At 45.1% G+C, this 15,003-nt stretch overlaps 1 protein-coding gene across 1 annotated transcript; it reads left to right on the plus strand.

Moving 5' to 3' along the window:
- The first annotated feature begins 3,150 nt into the window (after positions 1 to 3,150).
- khnyn (KH and NYN domain containing) lies at positions 3,151 to 14,495 on the plus strand. Its single transcript, XM_083640070.1, has 8 exons — positions 3,151 to 3,323; positions 3,633 to 3,767; positions 5,163 to 6,997; positions 7,478 to 7,608; positions 8,527 to 8,623; positions 10,594 to 10,701; positions 13,337 to 13,438; positions 13,899 to 14,495. The coding sequence occupies exons 1-8, from the start codon at positions 3,171 to 3,173 to the stop codon at positions 14,242 to 14,244; spliced, it is 2,907 nt and encodes a 968-aa protein (XP_083496196.1). The 5' UTR covers positions 3,151 to 3,170; the 3' UTR covers positions 14,245 to 14,495.
- The last annotated feature ends 508 nt before the right edge of the window (positions 14,496 to 15,003 follow it).

Here is a 15,003-nt window from a genome sequence, read left to right on the forward strand (position 1 = left end):
TTCTGCTTCTCCTGATCCAATTCTTGACTTTAACTTTGAAAGAAGGATAGGGGCTGAGTTGAATTGTGTTTTTTTTTTTTTTTTTTTTTTACTTTGAGATTATAAAACTTTAAATCAGAATTCTGAGATTAAAGTCAGAATTCCGAGTTACTGTCAGAATGTTTAGATTAAAGTCAATTTGAGCCAATAGATACAAATAATTTTTTTTAGCGCAAGTGATTATTCCCAGGGATACACTACATCCTGAAATCCTATGTACATAATAGTTGGAGACATTACTGTCATGCCCTCATTTTAAAGATGCCAAGTACCAGAAGCCTATAAATCAGGGGTTCCCAACCTTTTTTGGCTCGTGACCCGATTTTGACATCACAAAAATCTAGGGACCCTAGACATTCAAATTCCGGTACACCGTTGCTAATATCATCAGTGACATCGTCATGATGTCACATGTACAGTATGGTCCTTTTTCCCCTCAGAAGTCTGTCTTTAATCTGAGAATTCTGACTTTAATCTCAAAATTGTGACTTCATTTTCAGAATTCCGCCTTTATTCTCAGAATCATGATTTAGTTATAATCTCAAAAAAAAGTCTATCTGATAGTGAGCCCATTGACACTGTTTGGATCTCACTTGCAAATACCACTCATCACCATAGGTGTCACCCAAGAGAACAAAACTGAGAGATGATCACTTTCACTTTAAACTCAGAACAAAACAAAACAAAACTAAACAAAACTAAACTAAACTAAACTAAAGTGACCCTAATCATCTTCGCTAGTTTTAAATTGTGTGTGGTGTAAAAATAAATAAAGAAATCAATAAATCAGGCGACCCTATTTGAATTTCAGGCGACCCCACTTAGGGCCGCGACCCTAAGGTTGGGAACCACTGCTATAAATACTGGTTCAAGTCACCGTGCTCTCCCCTATAGACATTATTATTATTAATATTATTAATATTATTAATATTATTATTATTATTATTATTATTAACAATTTGATTGAATGGAAGTAGTAGCCTACTAGTCGTTTTTGTTATTTTTTTTTTCTTTAGGCTACTGTCATGATAGGCCTTATATATATATATATATATATATATATATATATATATATATATATATATATATATATATATATATATATATATATATATATATATATATATATATATATATATATATAATTTTTTTACTCTCAAGTCTTTAGAGAGAGAGAGAGAGAGAGAGAGAGAGAGAGCGAGAGAGAGAGAGAGAGAGAGAGAGAGAGAGAGAGAGAGAGAGAGAGAGAGTGGGGGGGAACACCCCCTCTGACGTCAGTGGAATTCCCCCTTAGCGCCTGTTTGACTCTGACAAAGCAATAAAATAAACACTGCCATATCTTTGTCAGGGTAGTAGCCCTAACTTGAGTGACACAGTTTGTTCCCTTTCCACAAGTATTAATAGTAAATAGTAAAAGGGTACCAACCACACAAATCGCAAAGGAAAAACTCGATTTCCCTCATTTATGAACATTATATTTTCACAACGGTAGATATAAAAAGTATGCCATCATGCATGCAAATGGTAAGCTCACTGCTGCGTAGGCGACACGCGTTACGTCCCTACTACACTACACAGGATATAGCCAGTCTACTACTATGATTTAGATTTTAGTAGAAGTCGGTCAGGGTTTTCAACGACGCCAGAAAAGCAGCCTAGGCGGATCCGCCCCTCTTTTGAGATAAGCAGTGTTTTCATTTAGGCTACTTTCGGTTTTATCAGTGATGTCTGGTTTCACCCTCAAGCTTTTAATCCAGGATATTTAACTGTATCTCCCCTCCGACGGCCGATCGCCTCGGGTTTACAGCGTGTGTTGAACTTTGGATGGTGGATCACGCTTTTTTTTTGTTTATTTATGATTGCGGAAGACTGGCGTGAAGTGAGCTCTCTGTGGAACTGGAGCCTACCAGGCGACTGGAAACGAAACCTTTAAGGCGCAGACCGACCTCACGTAAGAAAACGACACAGAAAGATCACGGTATTGTGTTATGTTGAGTTTAAAAGTCATGAATTGCAGTAACCTGATCAGGCTACTGATATGACATACTCGCATAGCTATAACTTAGCCAGCATGCCGATCTGTTTATCTGCGTCAGTTACTTCCAAATACAAATAGGTAGCTAGCTAGTATATTGCTGTGTAGAATAGCATACGTTTCAAAACAAGTGGCCAAAATGTTCTTTGTCGGCTATGTATGAGACTTGTTCAAAATACACGTTGAACACATGTGTTTTTGACAATATAGTGCATCAGGTCCTGCGTAAAACTTTATTATCTGAGTGGGGGAAGTTGAAGAAGCAGATCTAATAAAGAGTAACGCAAATAATGAGCACTCAAGGTAATACAAGCAACTTTACAACAAAGAACAACAGCCAGTAGGCCTACGGGTTGCAATTTGCAAATAAATAAATGAAGATAAAGTACAGAGCATTCTCAGAAGTGCATGCACATTATACTACAGGTGGGCTACATAATGCACATTGTCAGTTTACAGATCAAACTAACAAACATAGACCTACAAGAGATGTGTACAGTATGTACAGGAGTATGTTGTAGAGGCCATGCACATGTAATAACATAATAACTTAACAAAATTATCTCTGGAGTGTGCAGTGTGAATGGTCTGCTATAATAGCACCTTGTGAATATTATTATTAATTATTATTATTATTAGATAGAATATATAGATGTATATGTGCAGACATGAGTCCGGACGTGCATTTGTAGACTGTTAGCATTACAGACAGGAAGTACAGTACATACAGTAGCGTGTTCCTCCTGCACATCCTCTCCCTGGATGGTAGCAGCCAGGCGTCGGCAGCTTCTTCCACCACAACCAGCTCCTTCAGTTAGCTTTCGAGGTTCTCTCTTCCAGACGCTTGCCCTCCTCGTGGGACGCATCCCATTGGATCAGGAATCAGTCATCAGAGTAGTGTAGTTGCTAGTGTAGTGTAGGGTAGTTGCTAGTGCAAATACTTTTTTTTTAACCATCTTTTGAAACGTGTTCTGAAGAATATGTTTATTTATTCATTTGCAGTATGGGTGAGTCTCTGCCACCAATCTGAGAAGAAGGGATGGACGGCGCAGAACGTGAGGAGGTGGAGGTGGAGGATGAGTTTGCGTGTGCTGGGATGCTGCGGGGGTCTCTGAGCTCCCTCCACAACTCTGTGGAGCGGATCTTCATGGTGGACTTTGGGATCGGGAGAGACGAGTTGCCCAACGGTAACGACGGGCAGATATGGCTGAAACTGAGAGGACCGAGGAACAACGTGACAGCTGCCAAAGTAAAATAGTTTTTAGATCTTCTCCTTGTCTTATGATACACTGTTAAGAGTTGCGTAATCTCTGAGTAATCCTGTTTGACAGCTTTGCCCCAAGACGTGCTGTAACCAGTGTGTCCTCATACTCTCATAGCAACCTGTATAACAATAAAGTATATTATCACATACTACTAAAGTTATTGAATATGTAATTTTACCACCCAGTCCTTAGCCTTTGCTCTTTTGCTCCTTTATAATAATAATTTAATAATCATGTTATTCTGATGTACTTATAAAGCGAATAATAACGATAACGACATTTCTCTCTGTCAGTTGTTTGTGAAAGGATTGGTGAACCAGGAGCAGCAGCGGGAGGTGTCCTATCCTGGGGTCCTTCACTGTGTCTTCTGTGGAGCCAGGGGGCTGTTCATGGACTGCCTGATCAAAAACACCTCGGCACATATAGTGGTAAGTGTGTTGTATCTGTAGGTTGAAAAAGATCAGATAGCTAGTTTCACAAACGTCGTATAGTCGCAGGGCTTTCCCAGGTGTGAAAAGGTGTGTGTGTGTGTGTGTGTGTGTGTGTGTGTGTGTGTGTGTGTTGTTGAAAGGCGTCGTTAAATGTGAAAGGCAAGATAAGAGATATTGATAAGAATCTCAATGTGGGGAACGCCTCCATGTTTACAAATAGCCCACTCTCTCTCAGAGCTGTGGCCTGTCACAATGCCACTTTTATGGTCTTTACCTGTTGATCAACCATTTGGTGGTAAAGGCAAAAAAAAATGGAACTTTGGCATTCCTGGTCTTTCTGCTACATAAAACAGAATTTAAGAATGACAAAAAAAAAGAGTATATTTATTTAGCTATGTTGTGTGTACAAAATAATAGGTCCAACTTCCCATTCATTTGCGTTAATGTGATCAATTGTAATAATTGTTAATTATTTGATGGGAGTAACGTATGATAATAAAAATCAGGTAACAATTATTTTTTAACAACAACGTTATGGTCATGAGACATCTAAGTGTGATATTTCACCTCTAAAATTCTGAACATGTTATCACATTATGTTATCACATTGTGTGTGTGTGTGTGTGTGTGTGTGTGTGTGTGTGTTGTGTGTGTGTGTGTGTGTGTGACACACTTTTGCTCCACGCACACAGCTTAGGGGAATTACACGTTACGCATCGTTTAGGTGCTGCAGATCTCCATAAGGGGAATCCAGTGTGCGCTCATACACCAGAGACTACAGTAGAAGTCAAACAAACACCAACCAACTGGAGGCTGGTGTGCTGTGCGTTCACACCCACACCAGCAAGTGGCTGGCTGATCTTCTAACCGTAGCGGCTGAAGTCTGTCGGCTGAAACGTTTTGTTCAGTGATCCTCTAGCTTACAGAAATGCTGTGCTACCAGAGCACTTTGGTGTTTACGAGGTGGAGTTTGTAAAGTCAACGTAGTTTCACTCAGACCAAATCCACTCATATGGAGTGTAACGTGTTCTAACTGATTATGTCATAACATAACATTGACTAATAATGGGATTTCTTGTGATTACTTTCGTATTATACATACGTACTTCTTATTCTTACAAGAAATTACATTATTAGTCAATATTATTACGTCATCAGTAAAAAAAGGTTATACCCCTTATTGTGTAATAAGTGGAAAAAGCATTTGAGGGTCTATGAACAGTACGAAATAAGGCAAGTAAAGGCAGGGAAGTACCAATATTAAGTTGTAGGGGAGTTTAATTCAAGGTTACATTTGAAGAGAGAGGAATTTAGTTTCGATTTCAAGTTTCAAGCACTATTTTTTTATTTGCATTAAAATTACGTCACATTATTTACCATTCACCAAACCAGGTTGGCTCTCCAGGATTCCTGCTCATCTCGGGCATGACGGAGCCTGTGGTGCGAGCCTACTCCCTCATCACGGACCTGGTGGACAGGTACGAGGGCAGCCAGGGCCGGCGGGGCGAGTCTGGCGACAGAGGCACCGCGGGAGAATCCCTGGACTCGCGACGGGCCTTCAAATCCCTCGTGGAGAAATGGGAGGACAGGCACATCTTGGATCTTCTGGTGCTACCAGGGGCGGTGAAGGAAATCCTGCTGGATTCGGTGAGGGAATCTGGGCTAAATTCAAGCCAGGACCCTGGAGACTCCGCTGCAGAGGGAGCAGCCAGCAGCCAGAGAGTATACAAAACGCTGATAGAGGGAATTGCAGGGACCAGGTTACGTGGGGGATCGGGGGATAGATGGGACACTCCCTCGTCCACTACACACACGCTTCCAAACAACACCGATAGGTGGGGCGATGGGATGCCCGGACATTTGGGAGCAGATATGGCAGCCAGTGACCCCTTCCTTCACTCTCCCCCCACCTCCGCGGGCACCCGAAGGAGGGCAGAGGGCGCAGAGGAAATACAGGTGCATTCCCCACAGGAGGTGGGAGAAGAGGGGCGGCCGGAGGAGCTGGAAAAGATGGAGGTCGACGAGGAGAAAGGGGACGAAGAAGAAGGGGAACTGCTGCTGTCTGTGGGAAGCAAGAAGGAGTTCTGCCTCCTGTTGAAGTTCTTCACTGCGATGGGGTACACGGAGGATGTCGTGCGACGGGTCCTCGGCCGGACGGGACCCAAGGAGGCCTCGCAGATACTGGACCTGGTGCAGCAGGAGCAGGACCGCAGCGACCGGGAGCACCAGGGGCGGGAAGAACCGGAAGACCGAAGAAATCGAGACCCGATCAGCCAGAGTCGGAGCGAGAGGAACCGGCCGTGCGAGACGGAGCACAGAGAGGCGGAAGGCGGCGGCGGCGCGGGAGGGACGCGCAAAGGGGCGAACGCGACGACCGGTAACGGCGAGGAAGCGAGTAACGCGACAGGACTAGGAGTCGGCGAGCGAACGGAGAGGGGCAACGACATGTGGGAGGGAGGGAGCGAGGAAGACTTTGTCCTGGGCGTGTTGAAGAGAGCGGCGACCAGCTGCGGCTACACGGAGGAGAAGGTGGCCGAGGTGTACGGCATGTGGCCCGAGCTCTCCACCCACCGGCTGCTCCTGGAGCTGCAGAGAGAGACGGAGACGGGCAGAGAGGGGCCGCGGGAGGTGGACGACGTGGTGCCAGAGAGAGAGGCGAGGAGAGCCGGAGCGGGAGAGGACGAGACGATGAGAGGGAACGAGAGAAAAAGCCGTCAAGAAAAGAGAGAAACAGATGAGAGAGGAAGACGAGATGTCCCAAAACAAGTCGATTTCTTCCCATGGGATACAAAGTCGCACGCCAAACAACCGTCAATAAACCAGCAAACCACTCTGCCTGAAGTCAGAGGGCCGCCTCTGCCTACGTATCCCCCCACCCTAGATCCTCCATTTACCAATCTCCAACCCCCCAAACAGAGCGGCCAAACCTCGTACACCTCCAACGCACCGCACGGCACCGTCCCCAAACCACCCCCGCAAGTAGCACCGCCAGCCTACATCGTGCCTCTTCCCACCGCCGTGAGGCCCCATCCCGCCGGGAGCGACGTGTCCCCCACCAGAGCGTGGCAGAGACAGGGTTTCCCGCCCACCTCGTCAGGGGTGGTGGTGACAGGGGAGCAGCGGTTCATGGAGGGCCTGCTGACGCCCTTTGACCTCCAGCTGACCGACGAGCCCGAGAAGCCGGGGCTGCGGATGATCGTCATCGACGGGAGCAACGTGGCCATGAGGTGAGAAGAACCACGGGATAGGATTCAGTTGAGTTGAGTTCTGTTTATAGCCTCTTATCACAAGCATCATCACAGTCATATGCTATGTATCTCTACACACAACATAGGTTACATACATCAGATACATACTAGACATTTTTACTAGATTACATTACTACACAAACACAGCATGTGTTTGGACTGTGGGAGGAAACTGGAGCGCCCGGAGGGAAACCCACGCAAACACGGGGAGAACATGCAAACTCCACAGAAAGGACCAGGTGGAGAGGGGAAAATTGGGCATTGTGTATTTATTTCGAATTTACTCTGCTGTCTGTCTGTATTTTATGTGATGGAGATTTATTTGGATGAAAACGCCACAATTATTACTTTATAACATTCACTACTCAATATATATATATTTTTAAATGCCAGGCTTTAAAAGTGATACAAGTAGGTTCTATGGTTCTATGGGTTCACCTCTCGTTTTGTTGTCCACAGTCACGGGTTGGGCCATTTCTTCTCGTGTCGAGGAATCGCTCTGGCCGTCCAGCACTTCTGGAACCGAGGACATCGTCTCATCAGCGCCTTGCTGCCCCAGTGGAGACAGAAGAGAGACCCCAAGATCACAGGTGACACTGAACTGTTGTACACACCTGGCTTCTATATGTGTGCTAATATGTATTACTTGTATATGATAATACAGTCATAGTTTTCCTGTTGCATAGAAGTGATACATATTTAGGCCTGTGTGTGCGCACTATTTGTGTCTGTGTGTGGGTGAGTGAGTGAGTGAGTGAGTGGGTGGGTGAGTGAGTGAGTGAGTGAGTGGGTGGGTGAGTGAGTGAGTGAGTGAGTGAGTGGGTGGGTGAGTGGGTGAGTGAGTGAGTGATTGAGTGAGTGGGTGAGTGAGTGAGTGAGTGAGTGAGTGGGTGAGTGAGTGAGTGAGTGATTGAGTGAGTGAGTGAGTGAGTGGGTCAGTGAGTGAGTGAGTGAGTGAGAGGAATAGTTTGTGTGAGCACATCCACACTGCAGGCCTTCATGGTCAGTTGCTGAATCAGCTCATATAACAGTCACATTTTTCATTTGTTTGGCTGACTGTTCATATCTATTTATGACTATAGGATGCTACATATCTGATGATCTGTCCTCCTGAGTAACACTAACAGATGGCGTCATTTCCCACACATATTTTGGTGACAGGATGTCCCGGTCCGTTTTAGCTGAATCAAGGCATCAGTTTCTCTTTCTTCGCGTGCTTGTTGTTTTCCATAACGCTGCTCGACCTCGCTGCCGTGGAAGCAACATGACAGACATGCTCTCATGTGACTGATGCGACGTCAGATTTACTCACTGACACTGACCAACTATGATCTGAATGTTCAAAACACAAGTGGCATTGAGGGCGCTTTCAGCTGCAGCGTGAAGCCTCAGTGGAAGTGTCCATACATGCATGCGTGTGTGTGTGTGTGTGTATGTGTGTGCCGTATGTGTGTGTGTGTTTTCCTCTTGTGCACCCAAAACAAAGAGTTGTTTGTTTCGACCCTCAGAGCAGCACTATCTGACTGAGCTGCAGAAGTTGGGGCTGCTCTCCTACACCCCCTCCAGGGAAGTGCTGGGCAAGAGGATCAACGCCTACGACGACAGGTTAGAAACACCTCATGACAGTCAATGCACTGCTACGGTCTTATTATAGAGCTGAACAGTCACGTGACGTCACGTCTCCTGCCCCGGAAAGAGAGTTCCCCCATTCATTTCCTCCATAGACACTTTGAAAAATCCTTAGGGTGTATAACGAGTTTTAAGGCTGGAACCAAGTTTGTTTTTGCTGCAAGTGACATTTTTATGGTCACTCATGATTCAGTAGGTCCCTGGCTGGCTTGGTTCCAGCCTTAAAGCTCGTTATATAAGGATTTTCTGACTTGTCTATGCAGAAAATGAATGGGGAACTCTCTTCCGGGGCAGGAGACGTCACGTGATCAAGAGGTAGAGAAGCAGGCTGGTGATGGGATGGTCGCTGATTTCAGTTCCCTGATTGGCTCTGTGTTGTCAAGGTGCAAGCCGCAGGGATGACGTATTTTTGTAGTCAGAACGCGGAAGTCCCGGACTTCCTGGTTCTTCACTGTTTCTGTCTATGGGATTTTTGAATGGGTTTTTGCCGCGATGCTTCAAATAAGGTCTCTGGGCAAGGCACGCTTAATCAAACGCGAACCAGAGTTCAGTCGGATAATCTTCACACATGAGGACCACTTTCATGAGTTTTGTAGTGTAAATGCGAGCCCTAGAAGTAAAACGCTCGAGCTAAACTAATCCAGAACTACACACTGTCGCATAGGCTTCCACGTCACGTCAGCACTCAACCTGGACTGTTGTTGATGTGTGCACTGATTACCCCGGGCTGAACGGGCTGAACCAGGTGAGGGAAAGAGAATTTCCGTGTTCGTCCTTTGAAGTGGTGACGTTATTGACGTTATCAACAGTGTAGTCTCATTTAGCCGTTTGCTAGCTAGCCGCCCTTTTTAACGGCACGTAAAAGCTTCAAAACTCATAAAAGTGGTCCTCGTGTGTGAAGATGATATTACTAAACACTGGTTCGCGTTTGATTAAGCCAGCGTTGCCCAGAGAGATTATTAGAAGCATCGCGCCAAAAACCCATTAAAAACTCCCATAGGCGAAAACAGTGAAGAACCAGGAGTGTTAGCATCGATGATTTCCGGACTCGTTCCTGCAGCTCTCTATTGAGCAAGGCACTTCACTCTCATTAACTGCTCCAGTGAAACTGCCAAGTGGCCAACAGACTGGCTGTGCCGGACAGCTCCAGGTGTGAACGTGCATGTATGTGTTCAATGTAAGCTCAGTCACATTTCCATGATGCATGTTTATTTTATTTTTTTATTTTTTATTTTTTCATATGGTCCAAAAATTACACAGGCTAATTGTTGGTAGCTGAGCTCAAACCCAATTGAAAAACATATTTATGACATTATGAACGTGTTGAGTTATTATTATTATTATATTATTATGGGCATGTTCTATAATCATCTATCCGGAGGTAATTCTTGTTTATTGTCTATTTCATTCAAAACTCCTCTTTTCTCTCTGTGTTTAAGCCTGGACAAATATCTGTCGTTGTATTTTTCAGTGTTTTTAAGCCTGGACAAATAACTGTCATTGTATTTTTCAGTGTTTTTAAGCTTGGACAAATATCTGTCATTGTATTTTTCAGTGTTTTTAAGCGTGAACAAATATCTGTCATTGTATTTTTCAGTGTTTTTAAGCTTGGACAAATATCTGTCATTGTATTTTTCAGTGTTTTTAAGCTCGGACAAATATCTGTCATTGTATTTTTCAGTGTTTTTAAGCCTGGACAAATATCTGTCATTGTATTTTTCAGTGTTTAAGCCTGGACAAATATCTGTCATTGTATTTCTCTGTGTTTTTAAGCCTGGACAAATATCTGTCATTGTATTTTTCAGTGTTTTTAAGCCTGGACAAATATCTGTCATTGTATTTTTCAGTGTTTTTAAGCCTGGACAAATAACTGGCTGTCATTGTATTTTTCAGTGTTTAAGCCTGGACAAAAAAACTGTCATTGTATTTTGTAAACCCCCACACAGAATCATGCTGCAGCTTGCACAGCAGACAGACGGAGTGATCGTAACAAACGACAACCTGAGAGACCTCCTGGATGAGTCCCACGTATGGAAAGATATCATCAAAAAGAGGTAGAGAAAGGCAAGAATAACAAAACACAACAAAACGTTTCGCTGCGTAAAACGCATAACATCCTTTTTTCGTCGAGCGATTTGGAGGCTGGAGTTGTGCTAGTCAGCAGTCCCTCGAGCCAATCAGCCCCTTTACGGGTGGGACTAACATTTGAACGGTTCCTGCAACAACGCTTTTTCATTGGTGTTTCTTTGTTGAAATCACCCCTTAATCACCATAAAGGGCCATATCTTACGCCCAAGTGCAATGGCAAATCTTTGCGTTTCTAGCACTCAAAATCATCTCACCTTTTTTGGGGGGCATGGTGGTGCAGTGGTAAGCGCTGTCACCTCACAGCTAGAAGACCCTGGGTTCGATTCCCACCTGGGACGCCGTGAGCGCTGACGGAGTGCGTGCCCGTCCGCATGTCCTCGAGTGCCCGCTGCCCAGGTGGGGTCGTCAAAAGGGCCTTTCTGTGTGGAGTTTGCATGTTCTCCCCATGCCCCCTGGGGGTTTCCTTCATATAGGAACCCCACACCAAAACATGCAATATCCTGGTCGCTGAAGTGGTGCCTCCTCTGGTCGTTAGGCGCGCCTGTTCGGAGGGAGGGGAACTCGTTGGAATAGCGTGATCCTCCCACGTGCTATGTCTTACCGGTGAAGCTTTCCCTGTCACGTGAAAAGAAGCCGCTGGCTACTGCCCATGTCTCGGAGGAAGCATGGGGCCAGTTTCGGCTCTCCCCAGATTGGCAGAGGGTGGAGCAGCAACCAGGATAAATAAGTTAAAATTAGCACTAACGGGGGATAAAAATGAGATAAAAAATCGGGGGGAAAATATTCACAAAAAAACCTCACCTTTTTTCCTTTTAATTACCACTGGGTCAGTACATCAAAGGATGTCTTTCAGTGACCCAGTGGTAATTCAAAGAAAAAAGGAAGATTTTGAGTGCTAGAAACTAGCAAAGATTTCCCATTGCACTTGGGTTTAAGATATGGCCGCATACCTTGTGTTGGTTACACAGAACCTTGTTGTCTTTGCAAATATTCTATTTTTGTCAAAACAACCAACTTTATTAATTTATTTATTTATTTATTGCACACTAGAAAAAATGAAAAGAACAATACAGCAAATCAGAATCAATTGTGTAGGTGAGATTAAGAAACCCCAAGAAGATGTAGCCTGGGTAAACCCAGCCCCCACGTGACCTGCTCTCAGACAGACCCTGCTCACTAGTCACTAGGTAGTGACTGAGAGCAGGTCTGAGAGCAGGTCACGTGGGGGCTGGGTTTCCACGTGACCTGCTCTCAGACAGACCCTGCTCACTAGTCACTAGGTAGTGACTGAGAGCAGGTCTGAGAGCAGGTCACGTGGAGGCTGGGTTTACTAAAGAGGATGTATCCTTTGGCCTGGGACAACAGAAGCAGTGCGTCACGGAAGCGTCGAGCAGGAGCTTTGCCATTCACATCAGAGGCACTCCATTTTGCTCCACGCCGGTCACAACTTACTTACGTACTGACTTCATGCCCGGCTGCACGCTCGCGTCTCGTGTCAAAAATAGACCCGGCGCCGCAACTCACGCCGCAGCACGCGAGATGTGTCGCGAGGCGAGGCAACGCGACGCGGCCGTGTGGGGGAAAACACCTCGTATATCTCAATGGACTGACTACACTACAGGATTGGGGATTCAAGAGCAGGTACATAGACGTCTGTTCAGATGTGCGTTTACTGCGGTGGTTGAATCCCCGATCCTGTCTGCCTGGGCTGGGCTAGCAGCGAAATGCTAACTCTGCTGGCTGGGAAGAACGGGATCAAAATGCCTCCGCGGGGCGAGGCTTCCGTGTCGGATACGCTTCTGGTGTGTCCCAGCATTTATGGCGTATCCCACCTAAATCAGCAGCATTCTATACTATAATATTCTCTACCGACCCTGTGGACAACATGCTGTAGTTAGGCTGTTAAGTGCATTAAAAGCAACAACAACACTGTGGCTACTCAAAATGCATTTTGCATGAGTCTCATAATGTGACTGCTCAATTAGAGTAGACCTTATCTTTTGGAGAGATGTGTCTGATTTCAAATTTGACATATACTTATTCCAAAACTGATGATGTAAATATTTGTAGATGAAAGAGTGGTAGATAGAATAGAAATAGATGAAAGTGGTAACAAATTGGACATTCAGTGTGGATATCAGGCAAGATTGAATCACTATTGTGTTTTATTACACGGCCTGGTTGAATACTCGATTCTGATTGGTCAATCATGGCATTCAGCGGCCTGCTATTTCTGTATAAGAAATATCAGACCGGTGACATGCACAGAAGCAGAAGAACAGTCATATCAAAGCACAAGGAGTCCAGTCAATTTAACAAGCTCATTTGCGACACCCTGTGGCAAAAAAAGGTATAGCAACAAAATGTTAAATGGTAACGTTATTAGCCTGCCAAACACCTCTCTCTTGGATACTACAGTATTTGCTTTCTTTGTTAGAAACATCTCAGAGGAATCCAGGTAACGTTATGTTGTTTCTACCCAGCTGTGTGTTTATGTAGCAGCATGTCCAAGTTGGTTTTCACTCTTCTGCCTGGAGAAACGGCTTAAAGGGCTATTCCACTAATGGCCATGCTGATGGTGATGTGCTGTTACTTCCACAGGTTGCTTCAGTACACATTTGTCGGGGATCACTTCATGGTGCCGGATGACCCTCTGGGGAGAGGAGGGCCTCACCTGGATGACTTCCTCCACTTAAAGCACAGGTATACAAACACCACACAAACACACACATGTACACACACTTTTTGTTACCATATGTACACCATAGTAAGTCAGTAAGGCATGTGTTGTCTATTTTTTACCTCTGCCTAATGTTATTGCCTCATGATTTCACTTTTTCTGACCTTAAGACCCCCTTTCCCCTCGCTTGGTCATCAACCTTAATTTTTTTTTCAACTGACCTACCTGGTTAAATAAAGATTAAACAAACAGAACGTACGTACGTACGTCCGTGAGTGTGTGTGTGTGTGTGTGTGTGTGTGTGTGTGTGTGTGTGTGTGTGTGTGTGTGTGTGTGTGTGTTCTGTTTGTTTAATTGTTATTTAACCAGGCAGACAGACAGACAGACACACACACAACACACACACACACCAAATTTTCTCTGAATAAAAAATAACAGCTGCTGGACGATCTTATAGTTTTTCTCGTCTTTTCTTCCCCTCAGACCTCCTAACCCAGGAAGCCATAGTTTTGCCGGCGTAGCCTCCACTGCCCCCTACTTCAAACCTCCACGCTCCCAGACCGAGGTCTTGCAGTTTCGCGACCGAACACTGGGGGGCAGAGGGCAGGGCAGCAGGGGGGCACACGCGGCGCCTGGACACCCGCAGAGGCAGCTGGGCGCCGGGGGCCCCGCGGTGAGGAGCACGGAGGAAACGGCCAGGCTGAGAGAGCGCCTCTGTCAGGTTTTTACGGGTCAGGACAGCATGGTGACACTGGTGCTGCAAAGCCACCCCGCAGAGACGGACATCAACTCACTGTCCGACCTCATCCTGGAGCAGCAGAGGGACTAGAAATATATTCGTATCGCTTTTTAACAGTGTCAGTGTCACATTTACAAATGGTGGATATCCTGTTTTGAGAGGACTCGTGGTAAAACTATGGATTCCGATCAGAAATGTGCTGGAACCAAGGACCTAAAAAGAAGGATAAGACATCACTCATATCACAGCATTTGAATTTTGCTTTCTTTGGGGCCTGACTTTGAGGCCAGTTCTATTGAATGGGGCGGACAGTAGCCTGGGTAAACCCAGCCTCCACGTGACCTCCAGTCACATAGAGTCTAGCAGATTGAGATTGAGATTTGTTTTCAGGGGAAGGGAGAGGGGCGGGAGTACCTCCCTTGATAGACAACCCCATCAGCCAACCAGCTTAGCACACATAAGTCGTGTTTCCATTACCGTCAGAAATGCGCAAAATCTAAATATCGCAATAGAAATTGGGTAATGGAAACACGTGAATTTCGAAAAACCTCCCAAATATCGCAAAAAGTTTTTTCGCTCTCATGAGGTGGTTTTTCAGACGTGTCGATATAGAAGTTTATCGCAAAAGTGTAATGGAAACACATTTTTCGCATTTGCACGTCATGTGACCCATATTATCCCTTGGAAAAGGAGCGGAAAATAAGTTTGGTAAGTAAGGTTCGATAGCCGTGTCAAAACCTCCGCAGCAAGTGGAAAACTTTGAAGCAACGCTACCTAGCAGAAAGACGAGTGTTATGCAAAAGCGTAGCCGGGCAAATTAGATAATGTTTAATGGCAGAAATCGGTCCA

Source organism: Poromitra crassiceps, assembly GCF_964638095.1.
Source record: "Poromitra crassiceps genome assembly, chromosome: 7".
NCBI classification, from domain to species: Eukaryota; Metazoa; Chordata; class Actinopteri; order Beryciformes; family Melamphaidae; genus Poromitra; species Poromitra crassiceps.

Bases quoted from the DNA above. Each gene is read 5' to 3' on its own strand.
- khnyn (XM_083640070.1), top strand. From the start codon at position 3,171: ATGCTGCGGGGGTCTCTGAGCTCCCTCCACAACTCTGTGGAGCGGATC. The intron at 3,324-3,632 runs GTAAAATAGTTT...TCTCTCTGTCAG, and splicing joins ACAACGTGACAGCTGCCAAA to TTGTTTGTGAAAGGATTGGT. The intron at 3,768-5,162 runs GTAAGTGTGTTG...TCACCAAACCAG, and splicing joins ACACCTCGGCACATATAGTG to GTTGGCTCTCCAGGATTCCT.